At 32.3% G+C, this 23,714-nt stretch overlaps 1 protein-coding gene across 1 annotated transcript in view; it reads right to left on the bottom strand.

Annotated features, from left to right (window-relative positions):
- Positions 1 to 23,714, bottom strand: part of CSMD1 (CUB and Sushi multiple domains 1) — a gene marked incomplete at both ends in the record, with an annotated part of 996,476 nt that overhangs the window by 84,500 nt on the left and 888,262 nt on the right. Inside the window, 5 exons of the mRNA XM_079550635.1 lie at positions 771 to 948; positions 7,428 to 7,616; positions 16,316 to 16,525; positions 20,619 to 20,735; positions 22,894 to 22,963. Coding sequence (XP_079406761.1) covers positions 771 to 948; positions 7,428 to 7,616; positions 16,316 to 16,525; positions 20,619 to 20,735; positions 22,894 to 22,963 — 764 coding nt within the window. The remainder of the gene's footprint in view (positions 1 to 770; positions 949 to 7,427; positions 7,617 to 16,315; positions 16,526 to 20,618; positions 20,736 to 22,893; positions 22,964 to 23,714) is intronic.

The following is a 23,714-nucleotide window of genomic DNA, read 5'->3' as shown; positions in this document are numbered from 1 at the left end:
TCTGCAGCACATAGGAGAGAGAGGTCACTTTGCATGTAATGTGGAGTGAAGACCAGGTATGGTTATAGTTGAATACTTAAAAACTTTTTATCAGAGACATCATCATATGCCGTAAGTTTTTATGAAATAACATTGGCAGCCCTGAGATCTAATTTTCCATCTGGAAACACAAAACTGAGATGAGTTTAGGAGACAATAAATACAAGCCTGGGGAGTGGGAATATAGAACATGACGCTCACAGATGTATAGTGCTGAAACCCTCGTTTGGCAATATAGATAATATGGTTATCTGCCTTACTAAGAGATTAGAAAAAAATGATTAATGCCTAAATTAATTAACACCTAAAAAATGTCAAAAGTTTTTTGCTGCAAGCAACAGATATTGCCTTCTATATTGATGGAACACATAATTTAACATGATGGAGCTTTTTTATATCACTTTGACCTCTTGCTCTCATTTGGAAAACAAGTTACACATAGCTACTGTAAAATATAACTTGTATCTTCCCGTGCACATTGAGAAGCACAAAAGAACTGAATGGTAATTGAGCATGTTTCAAAGTGCTTTTAGAACAATAATATTATGTATTTATACCATGATATATCATGTTAATTATTTACATGTAGAGTTTCTTGTATATGTGATTCTTGAGCATGACAATCTAAAGGGCAATACTAAGCAAACACCAAAGCTTGGGATAGTGAGCGTTTAACAAATGACTGAGAAAGAAGTCATATTAAAAAAAAAAAAGAAAAAAAAATCATGTACCAAACAGCAATGTAGTCATTCACAGGTTCAGTTTGGAGTAAAGTAAAATTTATATAAATCCCATGGCCTGGAGGAACGACAATCAACCAAGTACAGTCCTTGGAATTAGGGTATTCATCTGGAAATCCTGGGGAATAAACTGTACCATTCTGAGCAGACACATTATAGCCACAAGGAGCTGAAAAGGAAACAAAAGAAAAATTAATAAATACTTTTTTGAGTTAGAAGTAACATATCAAAATGTTTCCAAATTCTAACAGCTCCACTGAACAATACCATCTAGGTCTTGAAGAAGTATCTTTTCCTTGGTCACTTGCTTCTCTGAGATAAAAAGTACTGATATTTCTACAAAATAAGTTTTCCCAATGTGCTTCAGGTTTTATTGCTTAGAATCCATCAAAGTCTACTGGAGATGCTCCTTCTATTGAAACAGTTAAGATACATTTAAAAAGTGGCACCTTCAGTTAGCAAAGGCAGAAAATATATAATAGCATCTTAGAACGATAGAATCATTAAGATTGCAAAAGACCTGCGAAATCATCAAGACTAACTGTCCACCTACCACTATTACTGCCCTCTAAATCATGTCTTCAAGAACAGCAGCTTGACCGCCTTCAGAGACTGTGACTCCACAACCTCCCTGTGCAGCCCTGATCTCTTTCTGAGAATATTTTTTTCCTAATATCCAATCTGAACCCCTTCTGGCACAATTTAAGGTCATTCCATCTTGTTCTGGGAAGTTGTTACTCTGAATTATGGGGCCCTGGTAACCTAAGCTGATACCTAACCTAAGCTGTGTGTACATAAAGTCTCTTCCTGAGAGAGGGCTCAAGAAGGTGGGCTTGTTCAGCACTTCAGATCTGAAACCCAAGGGCCAAAACCACCATTGGACCCAGTTTCTGTCCCTCAGCTAGGAATCTGTGATTCCAGCTTGTTCCTGGATCTGTGTGCTGTTTTCTCACTGTACAGAGCAAGTGATTTTCTTAAGTTCTTCTGGTGCCCTCCTAGAAATGTTGTGCAATACATTCATTGGGATAGAGCCAAGAAAAAAAAACTCTGGAGAAATTATGTTTTAGAACATATTCATGGATTCACATCTCTCATGCCAATCACAGCATGCTATCTCAAGTTGCTACAAGGCTTTCCATTCCCTAATCGCAAAAATAAGCATGAAAGATTGCATCAGTAACAAGATAGTCATTCAGACTGGGTTCAATTCTTTAAATACATAATTACATTCTCTCTTTTTCAACTGAGTTTTGAGAAAATGACTGATTCAGGATGCAGGCATGGTAGACGTATGGCCATTATATTGTACAGCAAAGACCTTAATTGCACTTGAGGAAATCCAGTCTATCTCTGGAATTTTTCTCTGTAGTTCATAGAACAATATGAACTTCTGTTATTACTGTCAGAGTTCCTATGACTCTCCTTCACACCCATTTTCATTTCCTTTTCTCTTCTTAACATGATGAAAAATGAAAGGGAAAAAGGCAAAAGGAGAAAAAAAAAAGAAAAAAAAAAAAAAGGAAAGGAATTTTTTAATAAAAGGAAAAAAAAAAAAAAAGAAATAAAAGGAAAATGAAAAGGAAAAAGGAAAAATAAGAAAGGACTAAGAAATGCAGTCGTGTCACATTTCCTGTATCATTTACAGCAGTTATGATCTGTTATGATCATCTTTCTAGCTGACAGGTAGCCCTTTTTGGATGAATCCTATAATAGCCTCTGGTTATACAGGATAGGTGAACCAGAGACTTTCACCAATTCACACCCCAATTCACCTTCTTTATCCGTACTAATACTAGCTAGCAAGATTCATTCAGCACATCTTCCCATCTCAGAACATATGCTTCTGAGCTATAAACCAATAAAGGAAATAATGTAAGGATAAAGCAAGATTGTTTTTATTTCCAATTCCTTGTTGCAAGCACAGGATAAGTTAGCTTTACTGGTTCTATGATGAAAATGGAATGAGCCAATTTTTCACTTTTCTGTCAACCTGTACTTTTTTGCCATGCTCAGATAGCCTCTTCTAAGAAAGCTACTCTCTTCTATCCACAGTTCCTCTCATTTAAAGCTAAAACTGCTTGAGACTTACACAGTACATCAAAAAAACCACTTCCTTATACTAATATAGTGACAAGTTGAAAATCCTTCAAGTTCTGGTTAAGATGCAGGATTTTTCTGATTGAAGTTTTATGTTTAAATATACTCTGTGGTCATTATATTTCTGATTGGTTTATTAATACCCATGATTGAAGATATTTTTAAATTTTAACGGCAAAAGCCTTCAGGGTTCTCTTATACTGCACAAAGAAAGCAGCTTAACTGTATCTCACTAAAAATAGACCAATTTCTCTTATATCATTGTTCAATCAATTGTTCATGATCAATAAAGTATCAAATGTGACATAGACAAGTGTCAATAGAATAAGCAATACACGCAGATGTTGATTGTGTTCTCCAGAGATCCTTAAACATCACAGGAAACAGATGATTAGAGATAAGTAATGGACTACATTTCATCTCAAACTCCTTACTAAATATTCTATGTGTTTTCAGTATTCTTTTAGAAAGTGTTCTGCTCTAGGTATTAAAAATAGAGTAAGAAATAAAAAAGATACAAAGCTGCTAAGCCTCTTAGTGCTGAATTTATATCACTATTCAGGACCACCATGTAATTATTGTAAGTCCTTTTAAGACTCCAACGATGTCTTCATTTTGTATTAGACTTAAAAACAAAGCAAACAAACCAACAAGAAAAAAAAACCAACAAAAAACCAAATACACAAAACAAACAATAAAAAATACACCACCAACAAAAAAGCAAACACATTTTTTACATTGTTTAAATGAGAATCATGATTTTCAGACAAGTCTCTATGCTTTAATTAGTATTCTACTAGTAACTCTAACTGTTCTTTTTACCCTAGCACTGGAACATACATTAATAATATTCCATCATCATCCTTTTCACTCCTATATTATTCTTTAGAAGATAATTTTACACATTTATCTTGAGAAAGAATATATATTATACTTTGCTGTCAGTGCGCTTTTACCATGGATCATCTTGTTTTTTTTTAAATTTAAACATTGATCAAGTTGAATCCCCAAATCAATCTCCTTTGAATAAAAAAAAGTTCTTTGAACGAACTTTCCTCATCTTTGATTTTTTTTTTTAAGAATTAAAAAATATTTTTTTTCTAAAGACAAAAGGAAAAATAATTTTTAAATTGCTATTTTTAAATTAAAAAGTCACTTGGAGCTGCAGATCACATTAAATGAAATATACAACTGGAGTACTCAGGAATATGCTTTAGCCTAAAGGAATCCTCTAAAATAAATACAGAAATTAGATGTAGTAGTCAAGAGAAAGAGAATCTCTCAGAGCAACACAACAGGTAACATAAAAAGAATGTTACAAACACTTTTAGTTACAAAGTCCGGAGACTACATTTCCCATCTTTTATATAAATATGCCAGAAGAAAATTTTTAACCTTTCTCAGAAAAACAGAAAAAATATATATATCATAATGAATTATAATCCACTACTATGACAAGGATGTAATGTACTTTCACATTGCATATCTGTAAGGAAAGTATTTGCTCAAAGAAATATATTTTCTCCTGCCTTTCCAATCTTTTTCCTTTGAGATGCGTGTTTTTATAAGACAGCTTGTGCATTCTATTGCTGTCTATTCATAATATAATGACAGCTACAATTTATAAAAATGAAGTCATTATTTAATAATTACTTTCAGTGGTATTGTTAAAATCTCTTTTTTTTTTTTTACATATTTTCCCTGAAGGCAAATTAATATTATGAAATAGGTTTTAAATTATTAGCATAATTCATTTGAAATTCATGTTCTTGAAAAATGCACACAGTTTCTTTCAGTAGTTGTTTTTAAGAAAACAGGAAAAAATGGAAGACATCAGGATAGATTGACTTTTGATAGTAGTAGTGCTCATAGACTATATAGAAGTCACGCATTCTCTCATACACTAGAAACTTTCCAGCAACATTCAATATTGGAAACACTGTCTATAAATGCAAAACAAAGTACGTTTCTGGCAATAAAACTGTCCTTTAATATGAAAATAAAACAAAATTTATTAATCCCATATATTCAGAAATGTACAACTTCCTAATTGAACTGTTGATGTCATGATCATGGCCTTTCTCATTCCAATGTAAATGCTCAACCCAGACATTAATTCCCATTGTCTTTTCCAGGAAAAAACACTGATACTTGCTCATTTCATTCATCTTTATGTAAACCTGTTCTCTAAGGCATTTTCTCTTACTTCGGCTATCCTGCCACATAATTTTATTTGATCCTTAGGGACTTACCAAAGGAGACAGGCATGAAACTCATATTCCAAAACATTTTTTAAGTAAAAAAGCCCGATTTCCTTCAGTATTTTCCAGGAGCAGAATGCATCTTTCCTTTGGGATATTTAAGAAGCTAATCTAATTCATAAATTAACTCTGAGAAAAAAAAAACTTCTCTTTTTTAGGAAGAACCAGCAGTTATTCCTTTCCCTACATAGATTTGGGGCATAGGTCCTTTCAAAAAATTTTTATTCCTTATAATATGAAAGTTTTCCCAGAACTGGGAGATACATGAAAGCAAATGAATTTCCATTCCTGTGCTCTATTTTTGAACTAGTTTTCGACCTAAAATGTGTTACTCCATTTTTTATTATTATTTATGTCAAAACTACTATCTGTAGTAGCACTGTGAATATTATATAGCAAATAATGTATAACTCTGAACAAATACATCTACTTCCTGTGGGGAAGAAAAAACAAGCAAACAAATAATGTGTACATATTGGAAAAACAGAACTATTAAAATGCATCAGACTACACAAAACTGTATGCTTTAGAAACTCTTAGTACTTCTGAGCTATAACTTCATGTTCTCTGTTAAATTCTTCTAACTGTGCTCACGTTAAATAAATTGTACATGATACAGCAGGTGCTAAATATATGCTACTAGCTATCAGTTCTCCAGGACCTACTGCCCAAATGATGATTATTTAAATTTATTTTACAGAATTGCTTCCAAGTGACTCTATTTTATACCTACACCTATTTCACAAAATCTTTAGCTCACTATGACATAAAAAACAATTTTCCAGATCAGGTTCAAAATGAAATTAGGCAATTTCTCAACAGCTGAAGAACCAAAACAAATCCACATCCATGTCACTCATTATGTTAGCTCTGAGGAACAATATTTACAGCATATATGCTTCATTAGGATATGTAATTAAACAATAGGTAAATCTTAGTCAAAAGATAGCTACAGTTGTTTTAAATAATGTTCTGTACCAAATCAGCAAAAAAGTACATGCTTACATTTTAACATGGTGTACACTTTTACGATTTTTTGTTTGTTTGTTTCAACAAAAGGAATGGAAATGGTATAACTCACATTTAAATTAAAACATTTATAAGAAAATGGTGTTTCTGTTTTATTTGCATTTACTAGTTTTTGAGAACTGTATCAGTGCTAGAGGGTCTTTACACCATAACTAACATTAACACTTTCCTTGTTTGACAGATTTACCTTCAGTAATTTTATTACATTTTTCACTTTCAGGTTTCTGTAATAATCACTTCTCCTTTTGTCCAATAGGTTACATTTATGTCTTCTCCTGAAGTGTGTCAGACCATTATGCCTATGTAATAATTGCATAAAAATATGTTCAAAGTAAAAAGAAATATAGATTAATAATCTTAGCTTACTAATTTTTGATAATATTATATAAATAATGCTTCAAAAATAAAATGGGGATTTAAAATTGCCTTTATGTTTTAATATATATCACGAATGAACAAATTTTATTATATGTGAAAACCTTCATCTTTAAAAATAATTTTTAAACTGTTTCTTTCTTTAAATCCTTTTTATTTCAAGAAATAAGCAGTATTTTCAGCTTCCTCTACATATTTTGTTTACTAGATTTCTGAACAATTTATGGCAGATTGCATAAAATACTTCTGAGTTAGAACTTAAATTTTATGGTTTGACTAACCTAAAATATATTGCATGTTCTGTGTACAGAAGTGTCTTTCCTAACTTGTAATACCCAATCATTATCAAACATTCACCCTTCAGTGGAAACCTGCAACACCATTAACTTCTTGTTATGATAGAAATCAATCATTTATTTCAATCTGCTTTAATTCTTCCTTGCTGGTTGTTTAGCCACAAACACACTTCAATTCTACACAATGATACTGTTTCTTCATAAGATCCTGCATTAAAGTCTCTAACTGAAAGGCCAGAAATTTTTGTTTCGGCACTTCTATCTTTTAGATTTTTATCTAAAACCTAAAGTCTAGGTAAAAGCATTACTTCGGAAAATTTTAGATGCTACACTGCACATTGCCCTACTCAAAAGAAATGAACAAAATCACACACGAAAAAAAATACTTGAAAAAAATCATTTGTCATAATCAATAAAACATTGAAAAATACTATTAAGAACTATAAATCACTGCTAAGGAACATGACTGACAAATATTATCTGGGCCTTAGCTTTTTATGTTACAGATTAGTAAAAAGTGCAGTTCTTCAGCAAAAGCTACAGTACAAATAAGTACTGTCAGTTCTGAAGCAAGCAAACTATCAGGTTACCTTCACATCTGGGGAAACGGTAGTTCCAATTCCTGTTGATCCCATGTTGGCATGTGAGAACAGGCTGCCCTCTCAAAACATATCCAGGATAGCATTCAAATGACACTGACTGACCTACACTGTAATCAGAGTTGACTATATATCCATTCAAAAAAGGAGGAGGATCTGGGCAGTTCTGTAACTCGTAAGCTGGAAGAGAAAAGTATTTTTTAATACTTAGTCATCTCTCAAGAAGTAGCCATTAATATAAATTCCATACTGCATTTCGTAACAAGTTAACACTGTAATGCCAAAATTCATTACCAGAATGAATAACACACACATCAGTAAGTAAAAAATCATCCATTTGAACCATTTAGATCTTGATGAAGGAATCAGGGAACGAGCTTGACACAAAGCAAAGGAAAAATCAAGATCTGGAATAGAATGAATGACTGTTTTAGAACAGAACAGAATAATTAAGTTGAAAGAGATCTTCAAAGATCATCAAATCCAACTGCCTAACCACAGTGTCACATTTGTTTTGGACTTCCTCTATTGTCAGTAGAGGGAAACAAAACAAGAATACCACTTGTGCCTTTTAGGAGTAATGGCAGAAAGGAATGGAATAGGATAGCATATAATAAAATAGCACAGCATAAAATAGCATAACATAGAATAGAATGAGAAAAGTTCAGTTGTAAAGGACAGTCAAAAATCACTGAGTCCAATAAATTTCTGTGCTCAGAACTGGTGCCCATGTTCTGGGAAATAATAGTATTATAATAGGATATCCAAGACACATGGAACTCATTCAATAAACAGGATGGTTATAGTTATAGAGTACACCACTGTGACGCAATTTCATGAGTAGATCAAACATTTTCTTAAATCTGATTTGTCCTCCATTAAAATTTGTCAAGTCTAAAATCAAAACAATCTTTTTCTAGGCTCAACCACATTGAATTCAAAAGCTTCACACAATGAAACTAATAATAAATCTGACCAAAAATCAGTAAGTGGTCACTTTTGCAGTACTACTGTTCAGGTTAAAATTTATAATTTTCAGTTATTCTTTCTTTTCTGATAAATGAAAATACAATTCATTCCAATTAAGACATCATAGAATCATGGGATTATATCTATTGGTAAGAAATGGTAAAATGATTTAGGAAAATTAATATTTTCATGATGTCTAAAATTAAATTTTGTTTATAAAAACGTGCGTATCTACAGAAAATTCATAGTGAAATTTCCTTTTTTTGTTTTAATTAGTATCTAATTATACAACTAGTAGCAGCATAAGAACTTGAGGCAACTTTTTTTTTTTAGAATATTAACTTTCTGTTCTATGTGTCATATAGTCAGAATGAATGCAACTGTAGTACAACAAAAACTGTGGCTTTTATGAAGCAAAACGAACAATGTGTAGCAACCCAGACTTGAAAAACTGAGGTTAAGCATGTGTGTTACTACGATGGATTCTATTTTATTTGACTGGCAATATCACAGTTTGTACATCAATTAAATTGTAAATGAGTTCAACAATAAATCAGCATGCAATCATAGCAATTGTTAATATTTTCACAAATAAGCAGTACAGTAACTATTCTAATAATGTATAAAATTATCATTCATTCATTAAAATGTTATGAAATGTAGCATTTTCAGAAGTCACTGAACTTTTCTGTATGTATTATGTTATTCAAAAATTATCATCCGACCAAAGAAAGGTATACAGAGGACTAATGGGAAAGTACCAAGTCAGTGAAAATCAGCAAGATCACAAAAATCAACAAAAATGTGTGAATGAAAATGTTCCTTCTAGAGATATCTCCATGCTAATGATTCATCATATATAACTTTGGAGTTTATGTTTTCAAAGGCCTCAAATAGTAATATTTATATTTAATTAATACAAAATAGCATGATGAACATTCAAAGAGAGCCTTTATTAAGAACAGTGACTGAGATACAAAGACAATGTGAAAGTACATTTTTGCATACTGGAGGTATACTCTTTGAAATATTTAAATAATAAGTAGTTCTACAGGAACCAAAAAAAGATGAGTTTTGTAAAAATTGTACGCAGAACCATTCATAGATAAGCAATTTCACATAGATAGGATAAGCAAGTAACTGTCTGTTAAGCACCTATTATTGAGAAAATGAATGTCTTGAATATCGTGAATTCAATTTACAGTTATGAAATACTGCTGTCAGAAGACAGGAAAGTTCAAACACACAATAATTGCAGTTATTCTATAAACATACAGTTAATATAAACATATGTGCTTAAGTCCATGCTCTAAATGTACATTAAGAGAGATGAAGATCATACATTTGAAGTATTTTGTTATTTTTTTCAAAGCTAATTATGCTAAATATAACAATATATAAGAATATTTACTTACTACTATCAATTAGATTATTTAAACAATCCATTTCAGTGTAATGAAACAAAACATTATGTATGCTGTGGTTAAGTGCCTACTTAAAGGAAAACTTAATTGCTTCGCTGAAGTACTGTCATGTTGCAAGTTGCAGAACTATCCCAAAATCATCAAAGAAATAAGATTAAATTCCATCAAATAACAAAAAACAGGTTTTGTTTTTTTGTTTTTGTTTTTTATAATTAAAGCTTAACAATCAGAATTAATTGCTACCAGAAAGAAGATTCAAAAATCTTTATTCTACCCTAATTACAGTTCTTTAAAATCTTGTGTTAAATCTCACTAACTTTTAATAGTATTATTACTCTTGCTATCATTATTCAGATAGCACTATTAAAGCTAATATCATCAACATTATGAATATATTATCAAGATCTTTCAACAAAACAGAAGACTAGAAAGATTATTTAAGATTAAAGAACTTACTAAGATTAAATTATAAAAATATGAAAAATCTACTCTGAAAATAAAATTTAAAAAAATACAATAAAAGTATACTCTAGTTTTTAAGTTAGAAAGGAAGATGTGGGCAACTACACACCAGTGAGTCTCACCTCTGTGACTGGGAAGATCATGAAACAGATCTTCCTGGAAGCTATGGTGAGGTACATGCAAGATGCAGACATGATCTGAGACAGCCAGGACAGTTTCACCAAGGGCAGACTGACCAATCCACTTCTATGATGGAGTGGTGGCTTCAGTAGACAAAGTAAGAGTAACTCATGTCACTGATCCGGGCTTCTGGAAGGCCTTGCATATGGTTCCTCAAGTTTATAAAATTATATATATATATCTACAGCAGAAACAAACAAACAGCAACCTCTAAAGTTTGAAAGGAAGCCTAATATAAAGGAAATCTGTGAGGAAGATTTAATCCCAGCCCTGTAGGTTGTCAAATATTTGAATTTTGAAATGATCTCTTGTATTGACATTTGGCATTTCTTAGTGCAATATATTTTCCACTGGTGAGAAAGGAATGTAAATCACTCAAAGAATCTAATTGATTTTCTGCTGTCTTGCTTTTATGATTTAAGTATATTGATTTTATGATTTAAATATATTTTCTATGTTACACTAGTATCAGGCTGACTTATTTTGCAAATGGTACAAAAATCTATTACACTTCAATGTGAAAATAATTATTTTATAGAACAATTGCATTAACAGACAACTGAGAACACAAACACTCAAATGTTAAAAAAGCTCACAGTTAGGAATACTTAACATTATTTTTGGAGATCGAATGTACCAGCAGTAAAATCACAAAGCATGCATTAATTTTGAAATGAGTTACAAAATCATTTTCTGTGAGCCCCCATAAGATATTGTTCACTTCCATTAGTATTTCCTCCTTAGGACAACTTCAAAAATAATATTTTTTAAAAAAGCAATTTTCCAGCAGATTCTTTTTTCATTCTGTCTCCAAAACTCCATCATAATTATCCTTTTGCTAGACAGCTTGTAAGATTTAATATGTTTAAATCATGTCGTGTATGTATATGAATTGGCTTATGCTGTATTTCTTGGAATGCACTGCTCTCCAAATGTAACAAGGTGAGAGATTCTCACCTCATACTCAGCTTTACCATACACTGAAGTTCAGAATAGAATGAATTCCAGTCATAGGAGCTACGATTCACTTAGTAAAGATTATGTAAATAAAATATTTACCTGTTTCCAATAAAGAAGTGTTAGTCCAAAAGAGAAAGTTATGTTGAAAAAGTTATGTTCCAGAAACATTAAAAGCCTGGAATAACAAACTGTAGCCAGGGATTAAAAGACACAATCCTTAAACCATTAGACTAACTATATTATTCTGTGTCCTAATTTCTGTAGTTAATTTTTCAGAGGCCATAACATTTATTTCTCCTGAGCTAGCAAATATCATGAGTCATTCCAGCTATATGCAGGTCGTCTATCCTAAGCCTGTCATTCATCAACTTGACTTGCCATTCAACCTTCTATGACAGCCTTCTGTGTGAGATCTTCCCCTGTATGAATAGGCTGTTTGCACCTCAGATACTGAGATTCAGCAAATTCAGTCATCTCAGTGAGTCAAATATCCCAGTAAAACGCTCTTCTAAGCACCTCTGATTGCTTTTTCTCTTTGTTGCTTTTCATAGGTGGCAAAACTACGCTAAGGATAAATAAAAGCCACAACTCTTATAGATAATATGTTGGGACATCAGAAATAGACTAGAAGCAATCTGAAACAAATGTGTAAAGATGTCAAGTCCTCAGATCCATCTATTTTGCTCTACAAGTTTATTCCTATAGAAATGATAAACAAGGAGAAAAGCAGGACTTTCTAAATATTTGGTATAAATTCTAATTCTTTGCCAAATTCAGTATAAATTTGTCCTATCTAATCCTTTATCAAAATTAGTGTGTGAATACTACATCTGTTTGCAATATCATTTACTATCAGCTTTATGCACAATCTTTACTTAGTTCTGAAAACCATTTGTTCCTTGTTATTTAAGGACTAAATGCTAGATCTTATTTTAGGTGCCTTAAGGAATTAAATACTGTTGAAATATGTTTCTTGGAAATCACATCAAGTATCAAAAGGCTATTTTTTTTAATTTACCTGGGCAGTGGGAGGGATTAATTCAGTACATTGCTTTGTCAGCCACTGAACAAATTAAGCTTTTTTTTTTTTTTTAATTATTGTCTTAATAGATATATGTGTACTACTATTACACATCCTCATCATATCTATACAGTTTATGTTATGACCTAAGCTTGGACACTACATTCTTAGACACTAAATTGATTAAGCACTATCTGGATTACCTGACCTTATTTCCAGTACTTCCAAGCCCCTAAAACACAACCAATACTTTTTCCATCTAGAGTAAAACTCCATAGGCTATATGTCATTTATGTATCCAATAGTGCAAGATCTCAGAGTTCTGAAATAGGAAGGACATAGGGAAGGACAGGGAAAGAAAGATATTTTGGAGCAGTAAAGACCTAGTTTTTGAAGTCTAGTTGCAGCAACCACAGACTGACCAAAAGGGAAAGAAAGGGAAAGAGAGAAATCCAGCAATCTAATTGCAAAAGAAGTGAGAAAATTCAGAGGCAAATGGGAAGATAACTAAATAGAAAAATGTGAAATTTGAATGGAAAAATCAAATACTAGAAGTAACCTGCACTTTGTGTGAAGAAAATTTAAGCAGCCATTATACACTTGGCATGAAAAGAAGAAACAAAGCAGTCATTAAAATTGCCCAATTGTAAACCACTGGGATTTGCTGTCAGAGAACATGAGAGGAATGGTGAATACTCTAAATCACAAAACTTCAAGAACATCTTATTAGATTATGAATATTTTCAATCAAAAGTACATGTTCTACTTGGTGGCAGGCAAGTTATTTGTGTTTTATATGAAATACAAAATATAATATTTTTTTGAAGAATTACAAAAGGAGAAATGGTAGCAACAGAGAAATGAAAGCGCAGAGACAACAGAGTGAACTACTATTATCTGAAGAAAAACAAATACATTCAAGAGATTTCATTTTGAAAGAGCAGAAGACAAATACCTGCTTGTAGAATGCAGGAAAAGAAGTAACGGAAGTGGGAGGATATGTAGAGTGAGTTTGTTTGATAGATCCTAATCACTTAGAAATATAATGCACCAGTGTTAGCAACAATTCTCATTAGAAAAAGAATCAATAAGTACCTTGTAAAATAATTCAATATTCATTCTAGAATATTTTATAGGGGAGTATTTTGTTGCGTATATTCTTTTTTCAAGTTTTAAATTAAGTATGTTTTTCTTAATCCATAGACTAAAACACTGCATTCTCAAAAAAGCATTCAGGAATGAATCACCACAGGCTTTTAGAAGATAATTACTTAGGTCAGTACATTCTTATCAAATTTTTATTGCTTTTTAGAGCTTCATGATTTTTTTTCTATATTTATCATATAATTCTGATATTGCGAAATACACAAGCTTCCAAATCTTTATGAAATATTTTTTATGGTTTTCCTTTATGCCAGAAATAATTTTCTCCTTCACTTAAGAAGTATTTCATGTTATGCTTACCTAATTAAATTTTTAATATTTCATAAAGCATGTTCAGTTTCTACATGCATCCCTGTTTCTCTATTTAAATGAGGACAAGTTTTCAGTATCAAGTACCACAAGTATCAATGAGTTAATCATGATAACATTTCTGTCATTAGCTGTCATTCTGTCATTAGGGTAAGTTGCAACTGGGAGAAACAGAAAGAAAGCGATGCCTCTGAAAAGCAGGTGACATTAACATGATAGGATTGAAGTAAAGCAAAAAAACACGAACATATTTCTCATATCGTCATTTACTTCTGACCAGATAAAGTAATGTTTTTGAACAGAGTGGAAAGGGAGAATAGAAGAAATGAATAATTCTGACCTCAGTTCAACAGCCCTTTAAAAATATGCAATAAAGTTAATTCATTAATACAATGGATTTCTAAATTACGAGGGGTCTCATACAAAACTGGTTGTACCTCTGTGAGAGCATATTTCAGAAAAACTAACAAACAAACAAACAAAAAACCCCATAAACCACTGAAAAACAGCTGTGAGAAAATAGGAGAGAAAAAAAGAACCCTGCAGACATCAAGAAGGGGGAGAATTTGCCCCAGGCACTGGAGCAGATTCCCCTGTATTCGGTGGACAAACCAACAGTAAGGCCAGTGAATGTAACCAGAAGGAAAATGTGGCCTGCGGAGAGCCTCAAAGGAGAAGAATCCTGGTCAGAACTGCAGCCCGGGGGAGACCCATGCAGCCCATTCCTGAAGGATGTACCCCATTGTACAGATCTATGTTGCAGCACTACTGAAGAAACTGCAGCCTGTTGGAAGCCCACACTGAATCATTTTATGAAGAACTTCATGAAGGAACTTGTGGTGGAGTGGGTGAAAAAGCACGAGGAGGAAAGAGAAGTTGATGCTGATGATGAAGTGCTATTGACTGACCAAGTCCCTTATTCCCCTGTATGACATGGGGAGCAGAGGTAGAATATGGGGATTGGGAATTAAGTGTTTTTCATTTACCTTTCATTCTCACTGCTCTATGCTGTTATTAAGTAAAAATAAATTAATTACATCTTCCCCAAGCTCAGTCTGTTTTGCCCGTAATGGTAACTAACGAGTGACCTTCCTGTCTTTATCCATGAGCTGTTTGATTATAATTTCTCCTCCTGTCCAGTTGAGGAAGAGGAATAAGAGAGAACTGCTTGGTGTTCATCTGACTTCTAGCCAAGGTTAACCCCCCACAGCATCATCTTCTACTTAGATCTGGACTATCATTTCTATAATCATCAACAAACTTCAGTGTCCTTGCTTAAATCACTGAATACCATGTACATTAAGTCCATTTTCTACAAGATACGCTAGAAGACATAAAGATACAAAAGATATTTTGACTAAAAAGCACACAAATTATTTTCTTGTCCCCTTGCTCAAAGTGTCATAAAGTAGAGACCACAAGAATATGAATGTATGCTTTCTGTGGAAGGGGACAGAAAACTTAGCTGAGCAAAAATGTAATGTTCCCTCCAAATCTGGAGGTATTACACAAACAGTTTAAGATTTAACTCTTAATTTCATGATATGAATTCCTGTCAGTTAGGACTTATTCATATGTATATAAGCTTATGAAGATCCACTGATTTTGTAGATATGTAAATATAGCCTTATGTGGGTATGCATTGAAATCTTAGTTAGGAAATTGGTGGCCTAAAACAAAGTGACATTGAACTAGTCATAGTATTTTGTTAATCTATTCAGATCCTGCAATGAAACTTAATAGCTTTCAGTAAGATTGTTTCAAAACTTTTGAAATATGCACAAAGTCATGAAATTTTAACATTCTTAAGGGAGAAAAAAAAATAGGCATGCAGATGAATAGAAAAACCAACAGAAGAAGACAATAAAAGTGTCACACGTTCAAATACTGAACATAACATTTGAAAAAGTAGATAGAGAACAGTTTTCATTTTTTTGTTATTTTTCTATATCTATACTGCAAAAATATAATTTCATCAAAATTTTTAAAACAACTCATACTTTACTTCAAAATCCTCATTCAATATGTCACGCATAGCAAGGATATATAAATTGGAAAACAAGACAGCAAATCATCTGGTATTATGCCAAAATAGGCAGCACTGTTTAGTAACAGTACACTAAAACAAGATGGTAGAGGGTATTATTCACATGACTTTTTAGCAAATGCCATGACCTTGGCTTCAGGCTTTTACTTCAGTAAAAAAAAGATTTCAATTCAATTGTGAAAAAGCTTAACCTATGGATGAGACAAAATATAAATTTAGTTTCTTCATGCATTTTAAAATGTTACAAAATACAAATAAATTATATAAGTAAATTAGAAAATATCTTGTAAAGTTTTGGTTTTCATTTTTTACCATAAATTCCACTGTGATATTTCCAGCTCACCTTGATATGTCAACTTAAATCCTTGCCTGTTTTCTGAGTGATCACTGTAAAAATGGACAAGCGTTTCATGAGTAGTACTTAGCAAAGGTGATGGGAGTTCCATTCCACTAAATTGGCCAATCATAGAGCTGGTGTGGTAAGGCCCATTCTGAATTTCAAGAAAATCATGATTTGCTTCAGTAGAGAAATTTAGAAATTGAATATGTGCACCTGCAGCAAAAAGAACAGAAATAAAGGAAAAAAGAGGGAAAGAGGAAAAGTGAGAAAGATAGAAAGATGGAGACAAGGAAGGAAGGAAGGAAAGAAAAATTAAAAACGTTTCATTTAAATACACAAAAAAACATTCATAAGAACTCTTATTAGCAGTACGTTTATATTTCAGTCAGTACTCAAAGTAAGATATTTAAATTTATGAAAAGCAGTTGTTTTGCATGTGTGAAAGCTTCTTTTTTTGTGTGTGTTTCTTTGTTTCTTTCATATCATAAATATTCTAAATGATAATCACACATTATAGAACCAATCAAAGGAAACCACAAAGTCAGCAACTTGGTATTTGTCAAGTTCCTAAACCAGCCTATGGAAGCACTCAAGAAAGGAACATATCACAAATCCTGCTGTGCCACAAAATCTCAGATACTGCTGAAATAGCATTTTTCTACAGCAAGACAGACTTCTGTAGATCCTAGAGTGGAATAAAAAAAAATTACTGAGTTAAAGTGATGCGAAATGCCTTAAGTTTCTCCTTGACTCTCTTATTTAGCAGTAGAGTTATAGTCTTCATTTCAGAATATCAATTAGATTAATCATAAGGGTAATTAATTCATTATTTTTTGTTCTATAATTCCTTTCTTTCCTCAGAGATTTGATATCTAATCCTTTACACAAAAAGGATATATATAAATATATTTACAGAAGGAGAAAATAAATAAATCATTATAAATCATTACATAAACCGATAGGCTGCTCATAAGAGTACAGGATATTTAGCTCTAGTATCTTTTCTGCACTGCAAGAGACATAATAATATGTCAGTTCCTGAATAGCAAAATTATTCCAAGGCTATCAGTAGAGAGACACATACAGAACGCATCAAAGTCTCAGTATCTGACATCTCCTGTATGGTGTTTGATATGGTTAGTTTAACTTGAATGAAGTCACCCATTTTACAATGCTTTTGGGATTAAGATGACGTAGAATACCAAGCATCTCGTCATCAGCATCAGCTTTTAATGATTCAAAGCAGAGATTTGATAATAACACCATGGGACTTCTAAAGAGATTTGACAGATCCTAGATATCATATTTTGCTTTAAGTGACAAGCATCTGATTCTACTTCCTACATATTTAGGAAAAGGTACAAGCTTTCCAAAACCTGATGGGGGCCTACAAGAAAGATGGGGAGACACATTTTATCAGAGCATGAAGCGACAGGATGAGAGGAAATGACTTTAAAATGGAAGAGGGTATTTTGACTAGATATCAGGAAGAAATTCTTTCTGAGAGGACCATGAGACACTGGAACAGGTTGCCCAAAGAGGTTGCGGATGCCCCCTCCTCCAGGCAAAATTAAAAAGCTGGTTTACCAGTAACTTTTTAAAATTTAAACTAAAACAGACACGTTGCACAAACAAAAACATATTTTGCTTTTAAAGGTTTTTCAAATACGTTAGTTCCAATTAGAGGACATACTATATTTATCACTCAAACCTTAATTCTACTGTTGTACATGACTTACAATTAGCAATTTTTTAAATCAAATAATGTGGTTTCTACACAAAATCATTGCTTACATAAAATTATACACAATATAGCTAAAGAAAATTAATTATTATCCAGTAAGAATATAATTGTACTAGTTTCTACTCTAATCTCAATGGAATTTCCTGTCTCACTTGAATAGACGAGAATTAGCTGTGCTAATTTTTTAATAAATAGTAAGTGTTAACTGGAAGATACCTGAAATCACTGAAAAATCACAACTCACTTGAAAAGATGCACTTTCAACCTATTACAAATGTTTGGATTTTTACAGTGCTTTCTTTTTGACTATCAGTATATTTTCACATAATGAAGAGAGCAGTATACTTCGGGAGATTTTTAGCTCCTGAAATTTTATTGTTAGACTGTTTAAGCACACCAATGTGTTTGTCCTAAATAAATAAAATGTGGGCTTCATCTAGTTACAAAGTTTGAATAAATATCAGAAAAAAATGGATGGAAGTAAGGGAATATTTACTATGAGATGAAGTCAGCATGAGGTTAATTATTTCAGCAGAGTTTGAACAAGTCAGTACGTGGTCATGCAAATCCTCTTGCTCACTTTTTGTGCACAATGCCAGTCATTTGATATCTTATCAAAATAATTGAAAACAGATCTTGGAACTTTATTAAATTTTGAAAGAATTTTTTTTTTTTTGTGATTTATTTTGATATGAAGGATGAATATAGACCAACAGTCTTAGTAGACCAGCTTATACTCAAAATATTGTCCAATATTTTGCAGTGGAAGCTATTTATCTGTGAAACATCGTATCAATCACATTGACTAACTCTAGTGTAAAGACATTATCTGTGGATTATTTGAGACACTTCGGGAAGAAAAAAATCCCTGCAGCAACTTCGTAGTAAAAAATGTGTTTTTCCAGTATTTTGAAAGCAATTATAGACCATTGCAAGACTTTTACCAGTTAGATCCACTGGCAAACAAAATCATCTTTTATAATTTTTAGTTTACTGCTACTTAAGAATTTCTGAGAAGTGAGAGAGATAACAATAGGATGCAAGAAACTTTTGCGCAATTATTCCATGAAATTTTGTCCATATTTTCTACAAGTGTAGCCTTAGAATATAAACATCAGCCCAAGGCTATCTGTAATTCTGATAAAGTTTTACCAAGTACACACTGAAAAATGGGAGGCATCTGCTTAAAGATTTCTGTTGAATTATCTTTAATCATTACTTTTTCCTCCATCTTGCTGTAGCACCTGATACACACGACTTTGTAGTACAGAACATTTTTTTGTGCAAAATTTTAAAAGGTTGTCTGACTTAAAATCAATAATAGCACATGTCTAAATTCAGTAGCTTTGTACATATATTCAAGTATCTACAGGACTGCAAATCACTGAACACACTCTTTCACACACTTGTTTTAAGTCACTCTCCCAATTTGTCCCCTCACATTTACACCAAATCCTTTCAAAAATTTCTTGTAAGTAAGCACAAAGTATTGAACAGCAATTTCTAACAAAGTTTCTGACTAAAATCTTAAGAGGTGGTAAGCAGTAACATTTCACAGTTTTTCTCTAAATCTGTAATTGTCTAGACAGTTTTGGCAGCTATACTATCCTATTAGGGGATCAGACATAAAACAATTTATATCATGCAATGACCTGTCCCTAATTTTTTTTTCAGACATGACAACCACCTTTGAAATTCTCGGTAATGCTACAGTATGTCTACAAGTTAACTTAGCATAACATACTTGATGTAAGTAGTAAATCTTACTACATAAATACTAGTCACAAAACAAATGGAAACCAAACATTTGCAGAGACAGGTGTAGTGAATTTAATATAAGCTTTCAAAAATAATTTTCCTATTTGAGAACTAGCATTGAGTTCACACTGTGGGGGATAATGTTTCACAGCAAGAAAACTTATGCAGCTTTTGTTTCTGATAATAATGAAAGAATGTTTTGTACTTGAAGTAACAGATCAGTTATTATCCATGATTATCTTCTCAACACAATTATTATTTCTTTTGAAGATATTTTTGACAATGGTTATAATGCAAAACTTTTTTTGTTTGGCCACTGTTATCTGGGAGTTGGAGTATAGTTTTAGAATGCTTTTAACCAAATTCACAGTGCTAGAAATGAACTTTGTCAATTTTCTTATAATAAAATATAAAATATTAAAATATTTTAATAATTAAAAATATTAAAATATTTAAAATATAAAATAAAATATAAAATATAATAAAAGACCTTGAAGAACCATGAATGGATATTAAACAGAATACCTCAATTTAATTTAGAGGAAGTTAAATTATCTGTTTCATCTAAGATATATCTGTGCAGCAGATTTCATTTGCATTGAAATCAGGTTCTGAGACACACTGAGTTTTACAAATAGCAAGTTGCTTTGCTAGACACACACTCATAAACCACAAAACATTTCCAACTCAAAATGGGTTGACAATACATTCAGCTGGATATTCTCTGTGTTGTACTATACGTTTTTATTTATAATAATCAAATTTACACATATACACCTGCTTTCCAGATGTAAGTTTGCTTACCATATCCAATAGGCAATAAAATTTTCCATGTACAATCCAAGTTACTAGGGTAATTTCCAGGAAAACCGGGGCTTAGGATCACACCACCCATGTTTGTCAGAGTTCCACCACATTTGGCTATTAAAATAAAAAGAAAGTCACCATTCACTTTAGTAATACTGATTCTTAATATCTGGAATATGATTCTTCCAAAAAACAATTTTATATGTTATTCTTGTGATCCCTATGCAGCAAAATTTATCAACTCTCATGAAGGATGAAAAAAAAAAAGAATTCAAGTTAGAGTAAAATGCTTAATTCATGCAATATATTAATTTTGACTTTACTGTAACTCCGTAGTTTCATCTATAGAATGGAAAACCCATTTTCTCTGGCTGACAATTGTGATAAAAAATGTCTGATGCTATGTTGAAATGGACTTCATATTTGGAGGAACAGATCTGCAATTAAACTGAATAATGATCAGGATCCATGATGCAGATCTATGCCTTGAATGAAATAAAATAAAATAAAATAAAATAAAATAAAATAAAATAAAATAAAATAAAATAAAATAAAATAAGATAAAATAAAATAAAATAAAATATAAAATAAAATAAAATAAAATAAAATAAAATAAAATAAAATAAAAAATAACAAAGCAAACAATCAAGTTCTCCAGTTCAGACAGGATGGTCTAACTAAATAAAAAGTTTGCCTTGTTTAGTGTCTATGTATTTTTTCTTTAACAAGCTCATGTGCAAAGAGAGTGAAAAGACATTTGCCTCATTTAGGATGAGCTTAAAAAATCTAAATAAAATCTTGTAATTTATTCTAATTATTTGAGGAAATTTAATGCTACTCAAGCCTATTAGCTTTCCTGCCAGCTATTACAATGATGTACCATCAGGCAACATAACAGCAATACTGTGAATTGTGATAATTGTACTGAAAATCTGAAATGGTCTACCACATAGACCACATAAAAAATTGAATTTAAATTGGAAAAACTCCATCAAAAAGCTAAAAAATAAGTCTCAGTATCTCAAATTTCTCTCTTCCTCTGTGATGTTAAATACAGCATCTAGTGAAAAAAAAAAAAACAAAAAAAAAAACCAACAACCAATTTTCTCATGAATTTCTAGAAAAAAACATCAATATTTTAAGGGTTGATGGGCTTGTACTCAGGGTTCATTTGTTTTTGTGGAACCATTTACACTTCCAAGGGAGTACAATTCCATGGACTGTTTGAAAATAGGAATTATACTGAATCTTCATTAAAATGAAGATTCTCACACACACACAAACACATACAAAGCCAACCTACTAACGAAAATGTCTTTTCCTTCAATTGATTTGAAGGAACTGACCTGCTTCCATGTTAATTGAAAATAACTGCTTCTGCAGAAGTCAAAAACTCTACTATCTAGGTAGGTTCAACTATGATAAGGAATCTTTAAAACCATTTCACACTGATATTGCTGGATATCATACCCATCTTTTAAATGATGTTAAAAAGTTAGCCTTTGCTAACTGAACGTTAAAGTTAAAAACATTCACGATGAATGTATTTCAAAGCTGAAGTGACCGAACATGGTGATGGAACTGTGCTTCCCTTCCCTTAATTTCTGCTTTTTCTTGAAATGAGCATTCCAACAGACATCAGAATGTTGACTCTCTCTTAAACTTTGCTTAATCAAGAACCAATCAATAGAACATTGTTACTTGCAAAGGGAAAACATAGATCTGCTGAATAAGATCTTTGTGTGCTTAAAGGGGAAGTTTCTTATTTTGTTTTTTTTCTTAATTTCAGCATCTTTTAGCGACTTTCTTAGATGAAAAGAGACAGACTCTTTTTCTACCTACAACTCTTTGTCATTTCACTATCTCTGATGGCTTGGCTTCTGAGCTGCTCTCCGCTGCAGGCAACTGCCTGCTTCTTTGAGAAGTCTCCTAGGCTTCTCCTGACCAGCCTTATGATTTAGAAGGTCCTCCAGCCACAGTGCACTGCAAAGAGCAGACGATGCCTTCTCCTTTCTGAGGATTCAGCCCAATCCAAAGTAGAATATTCATGTCAAACAGCTGATGTCTAGGTTTCCTCTACCTATTTTCACAATTATTTTTTAAACTATATATACATTAAATATAAAATCAAATTTTATTGTTATTTTCCACATTTCACAGATAGAAACTTAGCATGTGGAACATAATTATATGAAGAAATAATAACAAAAACAAACAAACAGAAGTATGTTCAGATGTTCAGAACACACAGAAAACAAGTATCTAGCCATACCAATGCAGAGAGGAGATGGATAGTTCCAGCGTCGCACCGTTCCTGGCATACAAGAGATATGAGAACGACCCTGTTTGGAAAAGGAAAAATACTGATAATTAAACCTTTCAGCAAGGAGATCTACAGAGGACTTCCTTATCTTACCTACCTCTTTTCATATATCACCCAACTGTATTGTAGTCACTTTCATGTAAACTATTTTCAAATACATCAGATTTCATATTTTTCTACTGAATAAATGTTGTAAAACACTCGTCATTTCAATAACTTGAAAATCTCTTCAAATTTTCAGGCTAAATATAAGACTCATTACAAGACAGAGCCAGCTAACTATGTGCATTCACATGGACAAATAAGTTTGCTCCCCATTTAATTCCAAGGTCCTGATTCACAGTATAAGCATAATAGTTCACTTTCAGCCTGAAATATGAAGTACAGAGAGGAATTTGTTCCACATCTGCTGCTACAGATGGTATGGATGTGGATCACGCCAAAGCAGTCATCCACAATTACCAGCAGGCTACAACCAGGCTTGAACTCTCACATGCCCTCACAATATGACACACTGCATACATGCAGTATCTTGGCAGAGAGCTACAGAAGTACAAATGCCTTTTTATTTAGCTGTCATTTTTAATTTTTTCTGCCTATCTTTAAGAAATATCACATGTACCAAACAGAATCACATGGCAGCTAGTAGTGAGAAAATGACATGGCTCTAATCTGCAAAATTTACTCCTATATATGTCAGGGTGGCTGCCCTGAAATGACTGCAGAATGCTTGCATACTACCAGTTTTACTTGCACCAGCAACCGTTCAA

Source organism: Tetrao urogallus (assembly GCF_951394365.1).
Source record: "Tetrao urogallus genome assembly, chromosome: 2".
NCBI classification, from domain to species: Eukaryota; Metazoa; Chordata; class Aves; order Galliformes; family Phasianidae; genus Tetrao; species Tetrao urogallus.
The sequence above is the reverse complement of the archived record's forward strand: the minus strand, read 5'-3'. Positions and strand labels throughout refer to the sequence as shown.